Below are 18,202 nucleotides of genomic sequence, written 5' to 3'. Positions count from 1 at the left end.
GCAAGAATATACTTTACTTTTTTATTTTTTTTATTTTTTTTTTCCCCAAAGCCCCAGTAGATAGTTGTGTGTCATAGCTGCACATCCTTCTAGTGGCTGTATGTGGGACGCGGCCTCAGCATGGCCAGAGAAGCGGTGCGTCAGTGCGCGCCTGGTAGCGGAGCGCATGCACTTAACCGCTAAGCCATGGGGCCGGCCCAAGAATATACTTTTAACTAGAGATTTAAATCCTAATTTAAATGTATGTAATCTAAGTAGAATCTATCCTAAGGCAAAGCAAGATAATGTTTATACTTTTAAAAACCATTAAGCCATAATTGTTGTAGCATATTTGGAAAATATAAACTATCAGCTTTATTTATTGCTATTTTAAACTTGAATTTAGACATGGTAACAATTTTATCAACTTCTTAAAATTTTTACATCCTTTATGTTCTCCCATATTTCTTATTATTATTCTTATTATATTTATTTATTTTTACATTTTAGAATGGCTATCTTCTGTGTATAAACAGCAGTGGCTTGCTATGCTCCGGGCAGAACAAGACAGTGAGGTGGGGTAAGTATGTTACATCATATCATTGTTTATTAAAAAACACAGAGCCAGCCCTGATGGTCCAGTGGTCAAGGTTCGGCACTCTCACCACTTCAGCAGCCTAGGTTCACTTCCCTGTCGCAGAACCACACTACCTGTCTGTCAGTTGCTATACTATGGTGGTGGCTCACATAGAGCTAGAAGGACTTACAACTAGAAGCCCCATGCACTGGGGCTTTGGGGAGAATAAAAAAAAAAAAAAGAAGAAGAAGATTGGCAACAGATATTTAGCTCAGGGCGAATCTTTTCCTGCAAAAAAAAAAAAAATTTGCTATGAATTTTTAAATGCATTCATTATATTGGAAAGTCAGGAGCTGATAAAGTAGAGAAAAGATCATTAATCAACTTTTATTCTTATGTTTCTATAGCATTATCAATCTTATAAATATTTATCTTTCTGGTCAGTGTAATGGAATGTTTGAATTGTCATTTACTATATTAGTAAAATTGAATAAATTATATACTTTGTTTCAGCTAGTGTTATATTATGATTTTCTTTCAACATATTGAAATATTACTTGGAATAATGCTTTCATAAAGCATAATTTTCCTATTTATGTATAGGGAAAGCTAATTTTCTTATTTGTAATAGTATTGTCAAACTCTGATTAATGTAATAGGTTTTTTGAAGACTTTTGAGTCTAAAATCAATTAACTTTCATCTGGTTGCAGATGCCTCCCCCAAAAGCATATGACTCCCTATAAGATATTTATGTACTTTCTTCTTTTTAAGGGAAAGCAGATTTTCTTTTCTTTCGATGTATAGTGCTTTGCAGTTCACAGAAGTACTTCCACATACATTATTTGATCCTTATACTAGCTCCTTGGTATAGGCAGTGTGAAGAGACTGTGAGTATATAGAAAATGCCTTAAGAAGTTTAATTTTTTTGCCCCTGATCACTTTTTTTTTTTTTTAAGATTTTATTTATTTTTATTTTTCCTCCCAAAGCCCCAGTAGATAGTTGTATGTCATAGCTGCACCTCCTTCTAGTTGCTGTATGTGGGACGCGGCCTCAGCATGGCCAGAGAAGCAGCGCGTCGGTGCGAGCCCGGGATCCGAACCCTGGTCGCCAGCAGTGGAGCGCGCTCACTTAACCACTAAGCCACAGGGCTGGCCCCCCCCGATCACTTTTAACCCATTTTTATACACCAAACAACTTCCTAAAATAATGGCCTAGTTATGTTTATATCCAAACAGTGAGTGTATGAAAGTGTTATATAAACTCATGATAATGATTATGAGGTTATTATTATCCAGGGTTCTTAGTTTCTACTTTATTTATAATTTATATTCTATCTTTTCCCCAATATATGCACAGCATACTAATCCTGCACAAATACACTAAGATTGTTGAAATAGAAATAATAAATCAAAAACCAAAAAATGAGAGTTAATTATTTAATTCGATTCAGATTTGAAACATTTTGTAAAATATGAAATATTTTATAAATCACCCTACTTGTTTTGTATATTCAGTTTTTAAATGTTATTCTTTGTTTTTAAAGATTTTTCTCATATTATCCTCATTGAGTTTATAATATAGAGTCTGACCTAAGAGACTGAGCTAGAATAAGTAGCTTTCTTGCCCTCAGAAGTATATGATTAAAGTATCCCCAATGAAGTACTCTATTGCACAGATACTGAGTATCTGCTCACTGCTGCAAGGCTACAAAAGTGAGGAAGACAGTGTATTTCCTGGATACTAGGTTATAATCTAGTAATAAAGTCTCCCTCCACACTTCTTCTCTTCCAAACTCTTTTCCAAATTGCCGACAGGGTTCCTTTTCTCAAGCGTAAATATAATTGTATCACTTCCCTGCTTAAATATGTCCAGGGACATTTGATGATAGTTAGGGATTATTGCTATTCTTTATGTGTGATATATATTGTGTTAATATTTTTAAAAAGTCTTTATCTTTAAGAAATACTGTACTATTTATAGATTAAAGGATATGATGTCTGGAGGATTAGCCTCAAAATAATCACTTGGGAGGGATGTGGGGAGAAGTGGGTTGGGAGTAAAACTAAAACAAGATTATTGAAGCTAGATGGTGAGAAAATTTGGCTCATTATACTATTTTCTCTACTTTTATGTGTTTGAAATTTTTCATAATAAAAAATTTAAAAGTAACAGAACAAATACCCAAGAACTCTCTGTTATCTCTGAAACTCTTATTAGCATATCCTGGGGCCCTTCAACAGTCTATCCCAAATGCCCTTTGCTTCATCTCCTCTTATGCTCTTCTTAGGTTCCAGCTGCATTAAATTCTTCATACATTTGGTATTCTTTTCTGCTCCAGTTCCTTTTTACCTACTGTTCCTTCTACCTGGAATGCCCTTCCCCTGCATAGAATTCACCCCTGACCACCACCCCAACAAACTCCCACTCAGGCACAAATAATACTTCCTCTGTGATGAAGTATTTATTGCCCTCTGACTCAGGGCAATAAATTTGTGTCTTCTTCATGCTCTTAACATCACAACTCTCTCCACATTATTATAATTATTACTTATGTCTAGTTCCTTACTACATTGAGCTCTTGGAGGTCAAGAACATGTTTTATTAGTTTTATTTACATTTACTTATTTTTTATTTATTGTATTTGTTTCAGTATTTTTATATTATGATGATGATGATGTCCCCAGTATCTAGGTACTTAATAAATGTTGTTTATGAATGAATATATTGTATTACTTTTATCATTTGGAATTCCAAGCTAATAATAATGTCATTTTATTATTACAACTTGAATAACAGTGTTTCTTTTAGTTAAGTTTTTAAAGTAGGGGACCAAGTAAAGATTAATTGATAAAATTCTACAGCTATTTCTATTAAATATTGAGTTTGTATGGTTATACTCCATAAAAGATGGCTTACAGTGTCAAATGCTAGGTGATACTGGGTCACATCTTAAATAATAGATTTTAATTTATTTTACTTAGTAGCTAGACTTTTAAGTGTTTTATCTTCTTGAGGAGCAGAATTTCTCATAGATTTTTTTTTCTCTCTTCTCTGGTTTGGCTGAGCCTTAATAAAAGTATTCTAGGGGCTGGCCTGGTGGTGTAGCAGTTAAGTTCACACACTCCGCTTTGGCAGCCCGGGGTTCACGGGTTCAGATCCCCACACACTGCTCATCAAGCCATGATAAGGCGGCATCCCACATACAAAATAGAGGAAGATTGCCGCAGATGTTAGCTCAGCGACAATCTTCCTCAAACAAAAAGAGGAAGATTGGCAACAGATCCAATCTTCCTCACCGAAAAAAAAAAGTATTCTAGAAGTCAGGGCAATAAGTAAAACATTAAAGATTTTACATCTTTTTTATTTAGCACAGGCAATGGACTAGATTTAATTAATGCATTCTTATTTTTATCTATTCCACAAAAATTTATTTTTAAATCTAATAGCAAGTTTTTCTATTCTTTTTAACTTAAAATTCTTTTTAAATTATTAGTTGCCTGTTTTCTATGAAATTTCATGTCTTATGTATATTTCTAGGCCTCAAGAAATCAATAAAGAAGAACTAGAGGGAAATAGCATGAGGTGTGGTAGAAAGCTTGCCAAAGATGGTGAAGTAAGTATGGGTTGTGACTCTTAATATTCTCTTACAAATTGTTGTACTACTAGTGCAAAATACACTTTCAGTAACAATCATGAAACTTGTCATACCTCAGAAGAGCTTTTTTAGTACAGTTTCTATAGCATGATCTCCTGGGCAAGGAGTTACATGCTCAGTGGTGATTGATTATTTGGCCTTCCCTGAAACTGTTGAACTTTTTGGCTCCAGATAGATATGAAGAGAGGATCTTTAGCAATCTAGAAATTAAGATAAATAAGAAGTTATATGGGAGCTGTTCCATAGTCTTAAAAGTGATCCTTTCTATTTTACAGTTACCCTAAATCAAAGACATGATTCAAGCCCTTTGATTGCTACCCACATTAAGAATTACATTTTTTATTACCACCCAGTATAAATGTATATAAGTGAAACAAAAGTATTATGAAACAATAGTTACTGCTGCTATGTCCAAAGATCCTATTTTCTATTTAATTTTTTTAAAAAGCTGATTATGACTCATTTAAATTGACTTTACAACCCGCTAATGGAACATGAACTCCGTTTTTTAAAATTCCACCCTAATTGTAATTTTCATCTTACAAAACACTCAGCCTAATTTAGATAACCATTTGGTTATTTTTCTTCCAAATTTTCCCTCATTTCAACTTTATTTTTAATTTTTAAAAGTTAATTTTATGTTTGCATTCATGATTGTGATAAATGTTCGGAGTCTGAAAGAGGAATAGGTATCTTCTTTATTCCTTAGTCCTCCTTGTTGCTGCTTCCATACCTTGTTCTTCCCTCGTCCCTAACTGAACCACAGCTCCTTTGAAGCACATGCTTCTATAAACCACTCCCTACCTTTATTGTGGCCAACATTCACTGGGCTCACTCCCTTTCTTTGTCACTATTCCTGTTATCAGTCTTGGTGATTTCAGTATCTCTATTCCCTGACCTTCCCTCCCCCAGTGATTTTGTGTTCTACCCAACCTCAGGCACCCATTTCCTGTGAGCATATCCTCAATTTTTGCATTACTAATTAATATACCCCCTTCGAAAATCTCCATTTCAAGCATACCATTTTCAGATTCTGCCTCCCATCATCTTTCTGGCACTCTCCCTCTAGTATCTGGACTCCAGCAGTTTTTTAACGACACTGAGATGTATCATACATTGTTCTTACTACCTTTTTCCCATTACCCTCTCACCACATCCCTACTACTTTCTTTACTCTATATTTTATGTTTCATGTTAAAATTGGCTTCTACTCTTAACTTCCTTTTTCCCTTTTTCACTCTCTTAAGCTTGCCTGTCTAAACCCCAATTCTTGTTAAATCCCAACTTTCCATGTACTTCACGCCTGCTTCCAAACAGATGAATGTGACTAAAGAAAAACACCATACCCAGTAAGGTTCACTTAAATGTTTGTAACTGTAAACTTCAAGCAGGTCTTTAGTGCTGCATGGTGATCCTCTTACATTTCCCTAGTGAATTTATCCTCCCACTCTTTGAGTAACTCTTATACCTTCTCAAGAGGGCAATGCTACCACCCTCATTCTTACTTGATGGCCTTGCTTCTTTCTTCATTTGGAAAATAAAAGCAATGGGAAGAGAATCTGTACATCTACCAACAATTCTACCAATCTACCTGAATTTGCAGCTATGTGCTGTGCTTTCCCTTTTATTAGAATGGATGAACTGTCTGCTTCTATCCCAGTCCATCCCCTCCCCTTGTAATGCACTCCATCCCTTCTCACCTATTCAAAAGCTTTGCTCCAACAGTTATCTCCTCCCTTTCCTGCATCATTAGTTTTTCTCTTCTACTGGATCATTCTCATTTAGCATATAACATACTGCAGCATCACCCATCTTAAATCATACCCTGACATTCTGCTCTAGCTACCACTCCATTTCTCTGCATCCCTTTTAAGCAAAAAAAAAAGTTGCCTGTATTTGTTGTCTATACTTCCTGTTTTCTGCTGCTCTCTTAATCCCCTCCAATTCATTTACTCCAGTAAACTCCAGTGAAACTGCCATGCCCTTGTCGCCAGTGATTTCCACATTGCCAAATCAAGTAGTTAGTTTTTAGTCTTCCAAAAGCTCCTGGCAACATGACACATCTGTTCACTCACTGCTTCTTGCAGATTTTCTCCATTTGACTTCCAGGATAGCATACTCTGCTGGTTTTCTTCCTACTTCACTGGCTGCTCTTTCTAAGTCTTTGCTAGATCTTTCTCCTCTTTCTCAGCAAATGTTGGTGTGACTAGAGGCTCAGTACTTGGGCTTCTTTCCTATCTATGCCCACTACTAAGTGATCTTATCTAGTCCCATGACTTTACACTGATGACTCCTAGCTCCAGCGACTTATTTGACATCTTTCTTAGAATCCTAATAGCATCTCAAATATAATATTCCCAAACTGAACTCTTTAATTTTCATCCCCAAACTTCCTCCTTCTCAAGGATTCTCCAAGCCATAAATGGCCCCTCTGTTCATCCATTCCATAAGCTCCAAACTTTGGATTCTTCCTTCTTTCATACCACACCTGGTGTCGATAAGAAATTCCTCCAGGTTCTACCTTCGAAATATATTCTTAGCATGTCTACCACTATCACCCAAGTCCAAGCCAGCATTATCTCTTGCCTGGGCTATGGTAGTAGCCTCATAACTGCTCTCCTTATTTTTACTCTTGCTCTTCTACATTCTGTTTTCCACACAACACCCAAAGTCATCTTTTTCAAATGCAAGTTAAATCATGTTACTCTCTTCCCCAAAACTTTTCATTAGCCTCTTACTACACATAAAAGAAATCCAAACTCTTCCTTACTATGGACTAGTAGATCCTACGTGTTCTGGCTCCTGACTCTCTGAACTCATCTCTTCTGTCCCCCTCAGTTACTGCCCTTATTGTTGTTCCTCACATATGCCCGGCATGTTTTTACCTCCAGAGCTTTGTACTTGCTGTTCTCTTTGTCTAAGTCGCTCTTTCCCCAGGTAGCTACATGGTCCGCCCCTTAGTTGAGTCAGGACTTTACTCACCTAGCATCTCCTTAAAAGACTTTCCTTGACCACCAGTCTGAACCAGCAGGCTCTCCAACTGCAAGCCCCCCTCCTCTACCATGTCACTTTGTCCTGGCATTCTGTTCTATTCTATCCTCTTCCATTCTGTTCCGTATGTATTATTCATCTATTCCTTCCACACAAACACATACACATATTAAAATATACATTCTACTAGGGCAGAAATTTATTCACTGGTATTTCTTCAATGCCTAGAGCAGTATGTGGCACATTATATGTGCTCAATAAATATCAGCGAACTATTGAGTTAATGTAGTTCAGAGTGTCAACCAAATACTTGAAGTCCTAACTTCACTATACCACACCACCTTACTTAATAGTCTCTCTTGAACTATTAGATGATAGAATAAACAAACAAACTTGTGAACCTCATGATGGTGTTTAAAATAACTCAGTTGTGTATCTGTTGGTTAGTTATGTAAGGTATTTTAGAGTATTTTTAAAGCAAGGTAGATTTTAATGGGTTCTTATACTCCATCTAGACTCCTAGTCCCCTAAGCAACTCTAAAGACCTACTTAGAGTTGTAGTGAAAAGCCATGTTACTTATGATAGAATTACAGTGTGGAGAGATAATGAAACAGATCATGAAGAGGCAATATTAGGAAAGTATCTTAAGGAATAATGATCATAAAGGCTGCTTTTCTGGCTTTGATATATACTATACCTATGTGGTAAAGCTTTACATATAATCACAGATATATTCTGTGTGTTAAGCCTTAAGGGAAAGGCACTGACGAAAGTAGGGACCCATGACAGAGAAATATTTGGAATGTGTCAGAGAAAGAAAAGACATTTGGAACTTTTTATTTTTGACTTGCTAGGATGATAAACTGAAATAAATCTTTCTCTTTTGTATTTCTTAGTACTGCTGGCGGTGGACAGGTTTTAACTTCGGCTTTGACCTGCTTGTAACTTACACTAATCGATATATCATTTTCAAACGCAATACACTGAACCAGCCATGTAGCGGATCTGTCAGTTTACAACCTCGAAGGAGCATAGCATTTAGGTAGGATGAGATTTCCCCACCCCACCCCTCCTCACTGCAGAAGAAATGTAAGAAATATAATAAAACCTTGATAATTTACACCAACAATAAGAGAACTTTGGTAAGATACAATATATATGAATGTGCAAGAAAATGATAAGGCTCCATTCCTATGAAATGTATTAATAATCAAAATCATAAGATCTAGATCTAGTATGTCAGGGAGAAAAAATAGGCTAGAACATGAATGATGTAGGATTGATACTGAGCTTGAAGCTGTTGCCTTGCTGCTATTCCTAGCAAATAAGAGGTCCAAACTGGAAATACAACAAGGTATTTTTTCAGGAAAACATGTCTGGTATCATCCTTCACTTTCTATAGGATTTTTTATGTCCACCTTTGCCTGATAGTTGAACAATATTTTTCTGGAAAGGATGCTGACAAATTGCAAAATAGCTTAATGAACAGGTTTTTTTAAAGTCATATATTTAATACTTACCTTATGTCATATACAAAAATTAATTCAAAATGAATCAAGATCTAAACAGAAGAGATAAAACTATAAAATAACTCTTGGGGGCTGGCCCGGTGGTGTAGTGGTTAAGTTTGCCTGCCCCACTTCAGCAGCCAGGGGTTTGCTGGTTCGAATCCCAGGCATGGACCTATGCACCACTCATCAAGCCATGTGTGGTAGCATCCCATATACAAAATAGAGGGAGATGGGCACAGATGTTAGCTCAGGGCTAATCTTCCTCAGCAAAAAGAGGAAGACTGGCAACAGTGTTAGCTCAGAGCCAATCATCTTCACCAAAAAAAAACTATAAAATAACTCTTGGAAGAAAACGTAAGGTAAAAGCTTCTTGACATTGGATTTGGCAATGATTTCTTCAGTATGACACAGAAGAAAAAGATAAATTGGACTTAATCAAAATTAAAAACTCTTGTGCATCAAAGGACACTACCAACAGAGTGAAAAGGCAACCCACGGAATGGGAGAAAATATTTGCCAACCATTTATCTGCTAAGGAGTTAATATTCAGAATATATGAAGAACTCCTAAAGCTCCACAACAGAAAAACAACCCAATTCAAAAATGGGCAAAGGACTTAAATAAACATTTCTTCAGAGAATATATACAGATGGTCAATAAGCCCATGAAAAGATGCTCAACATCACTATCATTAGGGACATGCAAATCAAAACCACAATGAGATACCACCTCACACCCATTGAGATGGCTTTTATTAAAAACAAAACAACAAGTGTTGGTGAGGATGTGGTGAAATTGGACCCTTGTGCATTGTTGGTGGGAATGTAAAATGGTGGGAAATGGTATGGCACTTCCTCAAAAAAATTAAACGTAAAATTACCAGGTGATCCAGCAATTCCTCTTCTGGGTATTTACCCAAAAGAATTGAAAGCTGGGACTCAAACAGATATCTGTACACTCATTTTCATAGCAGCATTATTCACAAGAGCCAAAAGATGGAAGCAACCCAAGTGTCCATCAGCAGATGTCCATAGATAAATAAAATGTAGTATATACCTATGATGGAATATTATTCACCCTTAGAATGGAAGGAAATTCTGACACATGCTGAACCTTGAAGACATGCTAAATGAAATAAGCCAGTCAGAAAAGAACAAATACTGTATGATTCCACTCATGAGGTACCTGGAATAGACAAATTCATAGATATGGAAAGTAGGATGGTGGTTGTTAGGGGAAATGGGGAATTCATGTTTACTGGGCACAGAGTTTTAGATGGGGAAAGATGAAAAAGTTCTGGAGATGGATGGTGGTGGTGATTGCAGAAGAGGGTGAATGTATTTAATGCCAAGAACTGTACCCTTAAAAATGGTTAAAATGGTGAATTTGATGTATATTTTACCACAATAAAAAAGGCATATTTATAAATATTTTTATGTCTCAGCTATGTATAATAGCACAAGCTTATAAATCTAAATGGAATCAGTTTATAGTTTGAAGAGACTTTTAAAGTCTTTTATCAAAAGACTTATAGAGAATATGGAAAAAAATAAATAAATATTAAAGTGAGGGAGGGCTTATTTAAGTTAATCTGTGGTTTAAAAATCATATATTTTTTTTATTTTTATGTTTTTTTAATCCTAGATTACGTTTGGCCTCTTTTGATAGTAGTGGAAAACTAATATGTAGTAGAACAACTGGCTATCAAATACTTACACTTGAAAAGGACCAGGTATGTTTGATTACTTTTCGGTTAATTGTTTCATTATAGTATTTGTCCTTTGATTCCTCTTTTGAAAATTCTTAAGTAGAATTAACATTTGATTTAAAGATTGGTTTGAAAGTTTTTTAAAGGTAAAGATGGAAGTACCATATTTATTTCTGCATAATTTACCCCATTCTACTATAAGTATAACACAAAAAAAGAAAAAAGAAAACAATTCAATTTGAGGGGCAGGGAAAAGCTGATAATAGAGAAATAATGGTTTATCTTGAATATCATCTTCAAAAAGTTATGAATATTAATTGCTTTATCCATTGTGTTCATGAATGAATTTATTTATATATTAATAGCAGCAGCTTGAAGATAATCCATTATGTCTCTATAGCTCCTGAATATTAAGAGAATATTATCCTCTAGTACAAAGGTTTTTAAAATGACAGACATCTGTAATATTCCAAAAATTCTCTCTAAGGCCATTTGTTTATATATCACATGCATGTGAAAGTTTCAAAATGTCATGATGAGAAAGTAAACCATTTTCAAAAAGTAAAATAAGACCTGTTAAAATATTGAGGAAGTTTATTTGTATTAAAACTAACCACGGGGGCCGGCCCTGTGGCGTAGCAGTTAAGTGCATGCGCTCCGCTGCTGGCCGCCTGGGTTCGGATCCCGGGCTCACGCCAAGGCACCACTTGTCAGGCCATGCTGCAGCGGCGTCCTATATAAAGTAGAGAAAGATGGGCACAGATGTTAGCCCAGGGCCAGTCTTCCTCAGGAAAAAGAGGAGGATTGGCATGGATGTTAGCTCAGGGCTGATCTTCCTCAAAAGAAAACAAAACAAAACAAAACTAACCACCATTCCAAAGACATAATGTTTTAATAAAGGGTTCAGAGCCTATAGTTCGTATAAATTATTAGAAGTTAGCAATTTTCATCAGACTGAAGAGACTCTCATAGAACATGAGAATTTAGTTTCAAGGAACCTTGGAAGTGATGGTTCTAACATCACATACCTTATATGAGAACTTTAACAGCATTCTTACAGAGGGTCCCTCACCCGTTGTTGGAACTCTAGCGACAGAGAGCTGACTTCCATATGGTAGGGAGTATTTGAGAAGGTAGATATACTATAATAAGAAAGTTCAGATCTGCCTCCATTGGAATTCTCTTTTGGTCCTTCCTGCACCCTCTGGATTTGCATGGACAATGGCTATCTTTACCGTCTACCTGGAACTTCATAAAAAAATATTGTCATGGCTCAAAGCACCTAGACACTTAAAAAGCACCAGGCCAAGATAATAGTTGTATTCCAAGTGTTCTTTGAATTGTTAGTTCAGCAAACATTTGTGTCCCTACTGCATGCTAGGTTCTATGCTAGGAGTGGAGAAAATAAAGAGGAGCTTATGCTGTATAGGTTAGTATAAGTAGCATGATACCGATGAGCTCAGAATAGTGTGTAACCATTACCTAGTAGTGAGTAGGTTGGGGGTGGGTGTGGTTATTGGGAGAGGAGGAGAAGAGGAGACAGCTCAGGGAAGACCTCCTCTCCTGGAAAAGTTGAAAAATGAATGGATATCTGAAATAAACCTCAAATGATGAGTAAGATGGAGGCAAGGGAGCACATGGATCATTCAAGGAACTGAAAGAGGTATGGAAGAGTTCATTAGGACTAGAGCCAGGGCATGATGGGCTGTGGATGGAGTTTGGACTGTTTCCTGAAATCTGTAGAGAGCTCTGGAAGAATTTTAGTTGGGGAGTTGTATATGTGTGTTTACATAGGTTATAGATGTTTGTATAGAAAATATAAATAAGCAGAAAGAAAAGTCATACATATCCCACTTCGAGATGACACCAAATTCTGTAACCTGCTTTTTTTCCACTTTGTTTTACATAGCTTTTCTTGTCAATAAATATATATCCACAACATCATTTTTATTACCGCATATTAGTTATTTTGGATATACTCTAAATAATTCTTCCTTTTTGAGTAAAGCTGTTTTTTTATTTTTTTCACTATTATAAAAAATGTACATATATCTGTACATTTTTCTCATTTTTATTTATTTATTTATTTTTGCTGAGGAAGATTTGCCCTGAGCTAACATCTGTGCCAGTCTTCCTCTATTTTTTTAGTATGTGGGCCACCAGCACAGCATGGTCACTAACAGAGTGATGTAGGTCCACACCCAGGAACCCAACCCAGGCTGCCGAAGCGGAGCACGCTGAACTTAACCACTAGGCCACCGGACCTGGCCCCATTTTTCTAATTTTTTAAAAGATAAATTCCAAGAAATGGAATTCCTGTCAAATGGTGTATACATTTTCTAATGGCCAAATTGCCCTCTAAAAATACTGTCTAATTTACATTCCTTCCAGCAGTATAGGAGAGTATACCCAACATAGTATATTATCATTCTTTCTAATCTTTCCTCCAATATAAAAAGTGGAAACAAATTATATTTGTTTTAATTTTCATTTCTTTGGTTACTGGTATAGTTGGGTTTTTTGTATGCTTATTGGATATATTATCTTGTATAAATTGACAGTTTATTTTGTTTATGTTTAACTTTTTATTAAGGTGTTTGTTTTCTTGTTAATGTTTAACAACTTTTATATCTTAAGAATAATATTTGTGATGCCATATAGTTTTCCCATTTCGTCATTTGTCTCTCAACCTTCATGAAACGATCTATCAATCTATTCCTTTAGTGATTTCTTCTTTTGGTGTGATGCTTAGGCCTTCTAATTAGGATTATATCTGGATTTTTTTCTATTCTTTTCATGTAATTTTTCACATTGGAGTATTTAGATGCTGTATCTGAAGCATATCAGATGTATCAATGTATTTGAAATGCTGTTTTTATCATACATTAAATCCTTATATACTTGGTTTCATTTCTGAACTTTCTGTTATGTTTTATTGATTTCTTTGTTGTACAGACAACAATACATAGTTTTAACTAGACTAACTTTAAAATGAATTTTAATACCTAGTAATGCAAACCCACCTTCATTTTTCTCTTTTCAAAAATCTCTGGGTTCTTTGTGTATGATTAGTCTTCTGTATGGGGTATAGAATCATTTTGTCAAGCTTCCTCTCAAAAATTCCTTTGAGAATTTTAATTTATATTTGTTAAATATATAGAGTAATTTGTGGAAAATTGATATTTTCTCTCCTGGAATGTGGTATTTCCTACATTTATTTGGGTCTTCTCTTACATCTCTCTCTAAATTAATTTATAATTTTCCCCCATATTGTTTCTATATATTTCCTAGAAGTATAATGCTAATATTTTAATTGCTAATATGAAGTAAATCTTTTTTTCTAATAGTTTTTGATGACTTATAGGAAAGCTAGTGATTTCTGTATATTTATTTTATAACTATCCATCTTACAGGACTATGCTAACTAAAATTGCTTTATAGAAGGATCTCTCAGCAATATATAAGAAGGATTAGAGACATGATAATGGCAGGAAGACTATTTAGAAGCGATTGCTATAATCCAGATAAGAAATGATGAGAACCTTAATTTAAGGAAGGTAGCAATGGAGATGAAGAAGTGTCTTTGGGTTCTAGAAATAAAAGAGTGCAACTGATAGAATTTGGTACCTAATTGTGTGTGAGGGTGAGAAAATAAGTAGTCAAAGATAGTTCCTGGTTTTCTGACTTGGGCAACTTGATTGATAGTGGTAATTTTTCTTCAGATTTGAATTAGAGGAAGGAAAATGAACATGACTTAAAGTGCAGGTGAAGAGATGATGAATTCAGTTTAAGGCATATTTAATTTGAGGCCATTGAGGTGAAAATTTGATAGGGCAGTGGGTAAAAGGATCTAGAGTTTACAACCCATGCCTGGGCTAGAAATAATGATTGGATGAGATAACCTACAGGAAATGCCTAGAGAATATGACAGGATGGAAACCTAGGGAACACTGGTATTTAAGGGGTGGGCAAAAAAAGTAACCTGATGAGACATTCAAGAGCTGGGATCGGGAGTCAAAGCCAAATTGCAAGAGTGAAAGTATAGATGGCCTAGAAAGAAAGGAAGGAATAGGTAGTAGCCAGTAGCTGATGGTTTGAATTTGAGTTGCTTTATATCTAAGTGAAGATTTCCAGTAGGAAGTTGGATTTATGGATCCTGGAATTTAGACCTTTATGGTAGAACGTGGGGAAGTAATAGAGGTATATAGTACAGAATAAGTGGCGTGAGCCTCAGAGAAGCAGGGATTTATAAACGAAGATGGAGAAATAATGGTCTGGCAGTAGAAATGGAAACCTAGAAAGATACTGCCACTCTCTCTGATGCTGTGATGTGTGGGCTTCTCAGGTTCCACTCCATACTGGAAGAAGGAAAATGGAACTTTATGGTGCTTCAGTGCAAATGTAGATGTAAATTGAGCCCTCAGGTGGAGTTAAAGGTTTGCTGAAGCTAGGATTAGATATGTCTAGTTTGGGGATGGGGAATGCGGATTAATACAATTTAATATTAAGAAATGGTGTGTCCTTTCAGCTCCCAAGTGATGTCCACATGGTTCCCTTCTTTTCCCAGTGTTGGCCTTTTGATCCCCCCACCCAAACCTTAACTATATCAAATACCAGAACACTAATCCTCCTTGGGGTCTTTGTTTTGTCATAGTACCAGATCTTGGCTTTTATTATGAATATACATATCATCAAAGCATATGTCCTCGACAGATTTAGTAAATGTGCCTTCACCTGGGTTATTGCTACAAACTTTGTCTAGGCCTGGGTGACTCAATCATCTAAAGACCAGCTATGCTTTGATATCATTCTTCTCTTCTAACCCTGTCAGCACCCTCAGCCCAGGTGACCGCCTTACCTGACCTATCGTCTTTTCCATCTTGTTCACTAACATTTTTTTAAAAAACACTCCTTTCCCTGGTTTGGGATATATATAGATATCATGTGCGTTTGTGTGTGTGTGTGTGTGTTTGGGTCACATTTTTATTCTTTACTTTCTTTATCAATTTATCTTACTACTCCCCCAACACAGAAGCTGTGTCCAGTTGAGCCTAGGTCAGTCACTCAGATGTTCCAGTTTTAGTCTGTCTTCATTGCAGGAGCATTTCCTCAGTAAAAAATATAAAACTCTAGATTTAAACAGTGTTTAATAGTATATTCTCCAAAATGTACAAAATAAGGTGAAACTAATGCATATTACTGCAGAGAATGTATCCAAGTATTCAAAAAGTAGAAGTTCTCATTCCAGTGCTGCTGCTTTTACTCTGAGGATTTATTCTGTTCACCAAATGCTATTGGTAAAAGGTTCCAAACGGAGATCTGTAGCATGAGAGATGGTCACATTTGTGTCTGTCAGGTGTAGCATCAGCTCCTGTCTCTGGGATTTCAAGGTATTCTCGTGTGTATTGATGTAACTGAACCTGAAATTGATTTTACATGATAATGTATTTTATGTTCCAAGAGACAAATAACACGTTTGCATTAGAGACAGTAGGAAATCTTAGATGAGAGTGGGAAGCATGCTTGTTGGCGATAATAATGACTCCCCTCCTTCATCCCAATTATTTGCTATACCTAGGGCCATCAGAAAACAAAGCCAAATGAGAAGTCAAAATATTTCTGGACTGTATCTGTTCATAACATATGTAGGTACTTCATAGAAATTTTTCAGTAATGAAAATAACTACCATTATTGAGTACTTCATATATAGCTGGCTTTGCTGAGCCCTCTATGTACATTATCTCATTTAATCCTCAGTGTAATCCTGTGAGGTAGGTACTCTCATTGTCTCCATTTTACAGTGAGGAAGCTGCAGTTGACAAGGTCAGTGACTTGCCCAAGGTCACACAGCTACTGGGTGGGAGTTTTGAGATTTGAGCAGTGGCTCTCAGACTCTAGGTGCAAGCTCTTTTTTTTTTTTTTTGTGAGGAAGATCAGCCCTGAGCTAACATCCATGCCAATCCTCCTCTTCGTGCTGAGGAAGACCGGCCCTGGGCTAACATCTGTGCCCATCTTCCTCCACTTTTTATATGGGATGCTGCCACAGCATGGCCTGACAAGCGGTGCGTCGGGGCGCGCCTGGGATCCAAACCCGGGCCACCAGGAGCGGAGCGCGTACACTTAACCGCTACACCACGGGGCCGGCCCCTCTAGGTGCAAGCTCTTAACCACCATACAATCTCCTTCAATTCACTCAATCTCCTTCAACACTCTGGTTTTCTGTTTTATTTTTTTAATATTACTATCAATTTGTGTTGTCATTAAAGCTACAAATTTGTTTTATAGGAACAAGTAGTGATGAACTTGGACAGCAGGCTTCTGATCTTCCCTTTATATATCTGCTGTAACTTCCTGTATATATCACCAGAAAAAAGAACTGAAAATAATCGTCATCCAGAAAATCCAGAAAACTGAGGATCTCATCAGTTGGAAACAGTAGCACTTTGAAAACTTTCAGCCAGCTTTAATTTAATGGACCTACTGATAATTCACATCCAAGGTGACTAACAACGACAAAGGCCTTATGAACTGTACAGATAATACAGAAGACTATTCTTATCCTCATTACATTTCTATGCATATATGAAAAAAACATTTTAAAGCCAAGGAATATCTGTCAAGCCATTTCTGTTATAAAGATGTCAACTCATGCTTTTAATTTACCATCAGTAGAAAATCGCTGTAGGTAAATTATACATTTTTCTGCAGCCAAATACAGATTTAGCTTTTAGCTTAAACTTTGATCCTACCTGATGTTAGTGAAGCTCGGTTATCCATCTGTAAATTTATTTTTATTTGGCTAAAAGAATGCTAAAGGAATAATCTGAATGGCCAATTATAAATGCTCTTTCCATTGGTGCGTTTAAAGCCATCCTTTAATTTTTTCAACTGCTGTTTATGATTCCTCCTCCTATTCTAATATCCTTCCAATCTATACTTGTTTTTAATCATTAAATACTTTTTTCATGGTTTTGGAGACTAAGCTGGGGAACTTTTTATTTAACTTAAGCATTTTCAGGCTATTTTATTTTGCTCTTAATTTAGCTTTCCTAGGATTTTAACAACAAAAAAATCAGCTTCAGAGTTTCAAATGAACTTGATTGGGGGAGAAAATCAGTTTGATTCTGAGGATAATCTTTTGCCTTACATGGTCTTTTCTTTGATGTTCTGTATAACTTTATTATTAGGTCATGGATTATTTCTGTACCAAATATTACACTTTAAACATTTTCGTATTCTCTGATCTTCAAAATTATTTATGTTCAAATTTTAGTTGGGAATCCTATTTCCTACTTTAAGCTCAGGACTTTATAACCTCTGAATTGAGTGCCTTTGAGTTACACATGCTAATAGAAATTTCATAGTAAATGTAAATAAGGTTGGAGGATCTCATATAGAAGCTGATAATAAAGCATTAATGTAAAAATAGAACTTATTTTTATCAAAAATGAGATATATACTTGTCATGATTTATATATGTTGGCTTCTTGTGTTTACTGCTGTTTTGAAAATAGCCATGCTCATCTTTCCAGTCAGAATAAGTACTTTTTGTGGTTAATGTCTATTTTTAGTATGTTTTTTAAAATGGGAATCATTTTTATATATCTGTACAAATAATAAATACCCATTTGGAAAAAGAATAAATAAGCTCTTATATAAAATGGACAAAAAAAAAACTTAGTTAAAAACAATATTTTCTTTCTACTTAGATTTTTTCAAATTAGATTTAACTTTTGGAATGTATTGATAGTTTTTCTTCCCCAGTAATGTGTCCATA

General features: G+C 35.7%; 1 protein-coding gene across 2 annotated transcripts in view; it reads left to right on the top strand.

Annotated features, from left to right (window-relative positions):
• Positions 1 to 17,407, top strand: part of GMCL1 (germ cell-less 1, spermatogenesis associated) — a 49,668-nt gene extending 32,261 nt beyond the window's left edge. For both annotated transcript variants that reach the window (XM_087436620.1, XM_004435585.3), the window contains 5 exons: positions 490 to 559; positions 4,096 to 4,171; positions 8,102 to 8,247; positions 10,361 to 10,448; positions 16,711 to 17,407. In XM_087436620.1, coding sequence (XP_087292746.1) covers positions 490 to 559; positions 4,096 to 4,171; positions 8,102 to 8,247; positions 10,361 to 10,448; positions 16,711 to 16,839 — 509 coding nt within the window. In that variant the 3' untranslated portion in view covers positions 16,840 to 17,407. The remainder of the gene's footprint in view (positions 1 to 489; positions 560 to 4,095; positions 4,172 to 8,101; positions 8,248 to 10,360; positions 10,449 to 16,710) is intronic.
• The last annotated feature ends 795 nt before the right edge of the window (positions 17,408 to 18,202 follow it).

Source organism: Ceratotherium simum, chromosome 11 (genome assembly GCF_057802395.1).
Source record: "Ceratotherium simum simum isolate JZ-2026a chromosome 11, ASM5780239v1, whole genome shotgun sequence".
In the NCBI taxonomy this organism is placed as follows: domain Eukaryota; kingdom Metazoa; phylum Chordata; class Mammalia; order Perissodactyla; family Rhinocerotidae; genus Ceratotherium; species Ceratotherium simum.
This window is presented reverse-complemented; position numbering and strand designations above follow the sequence as displayed.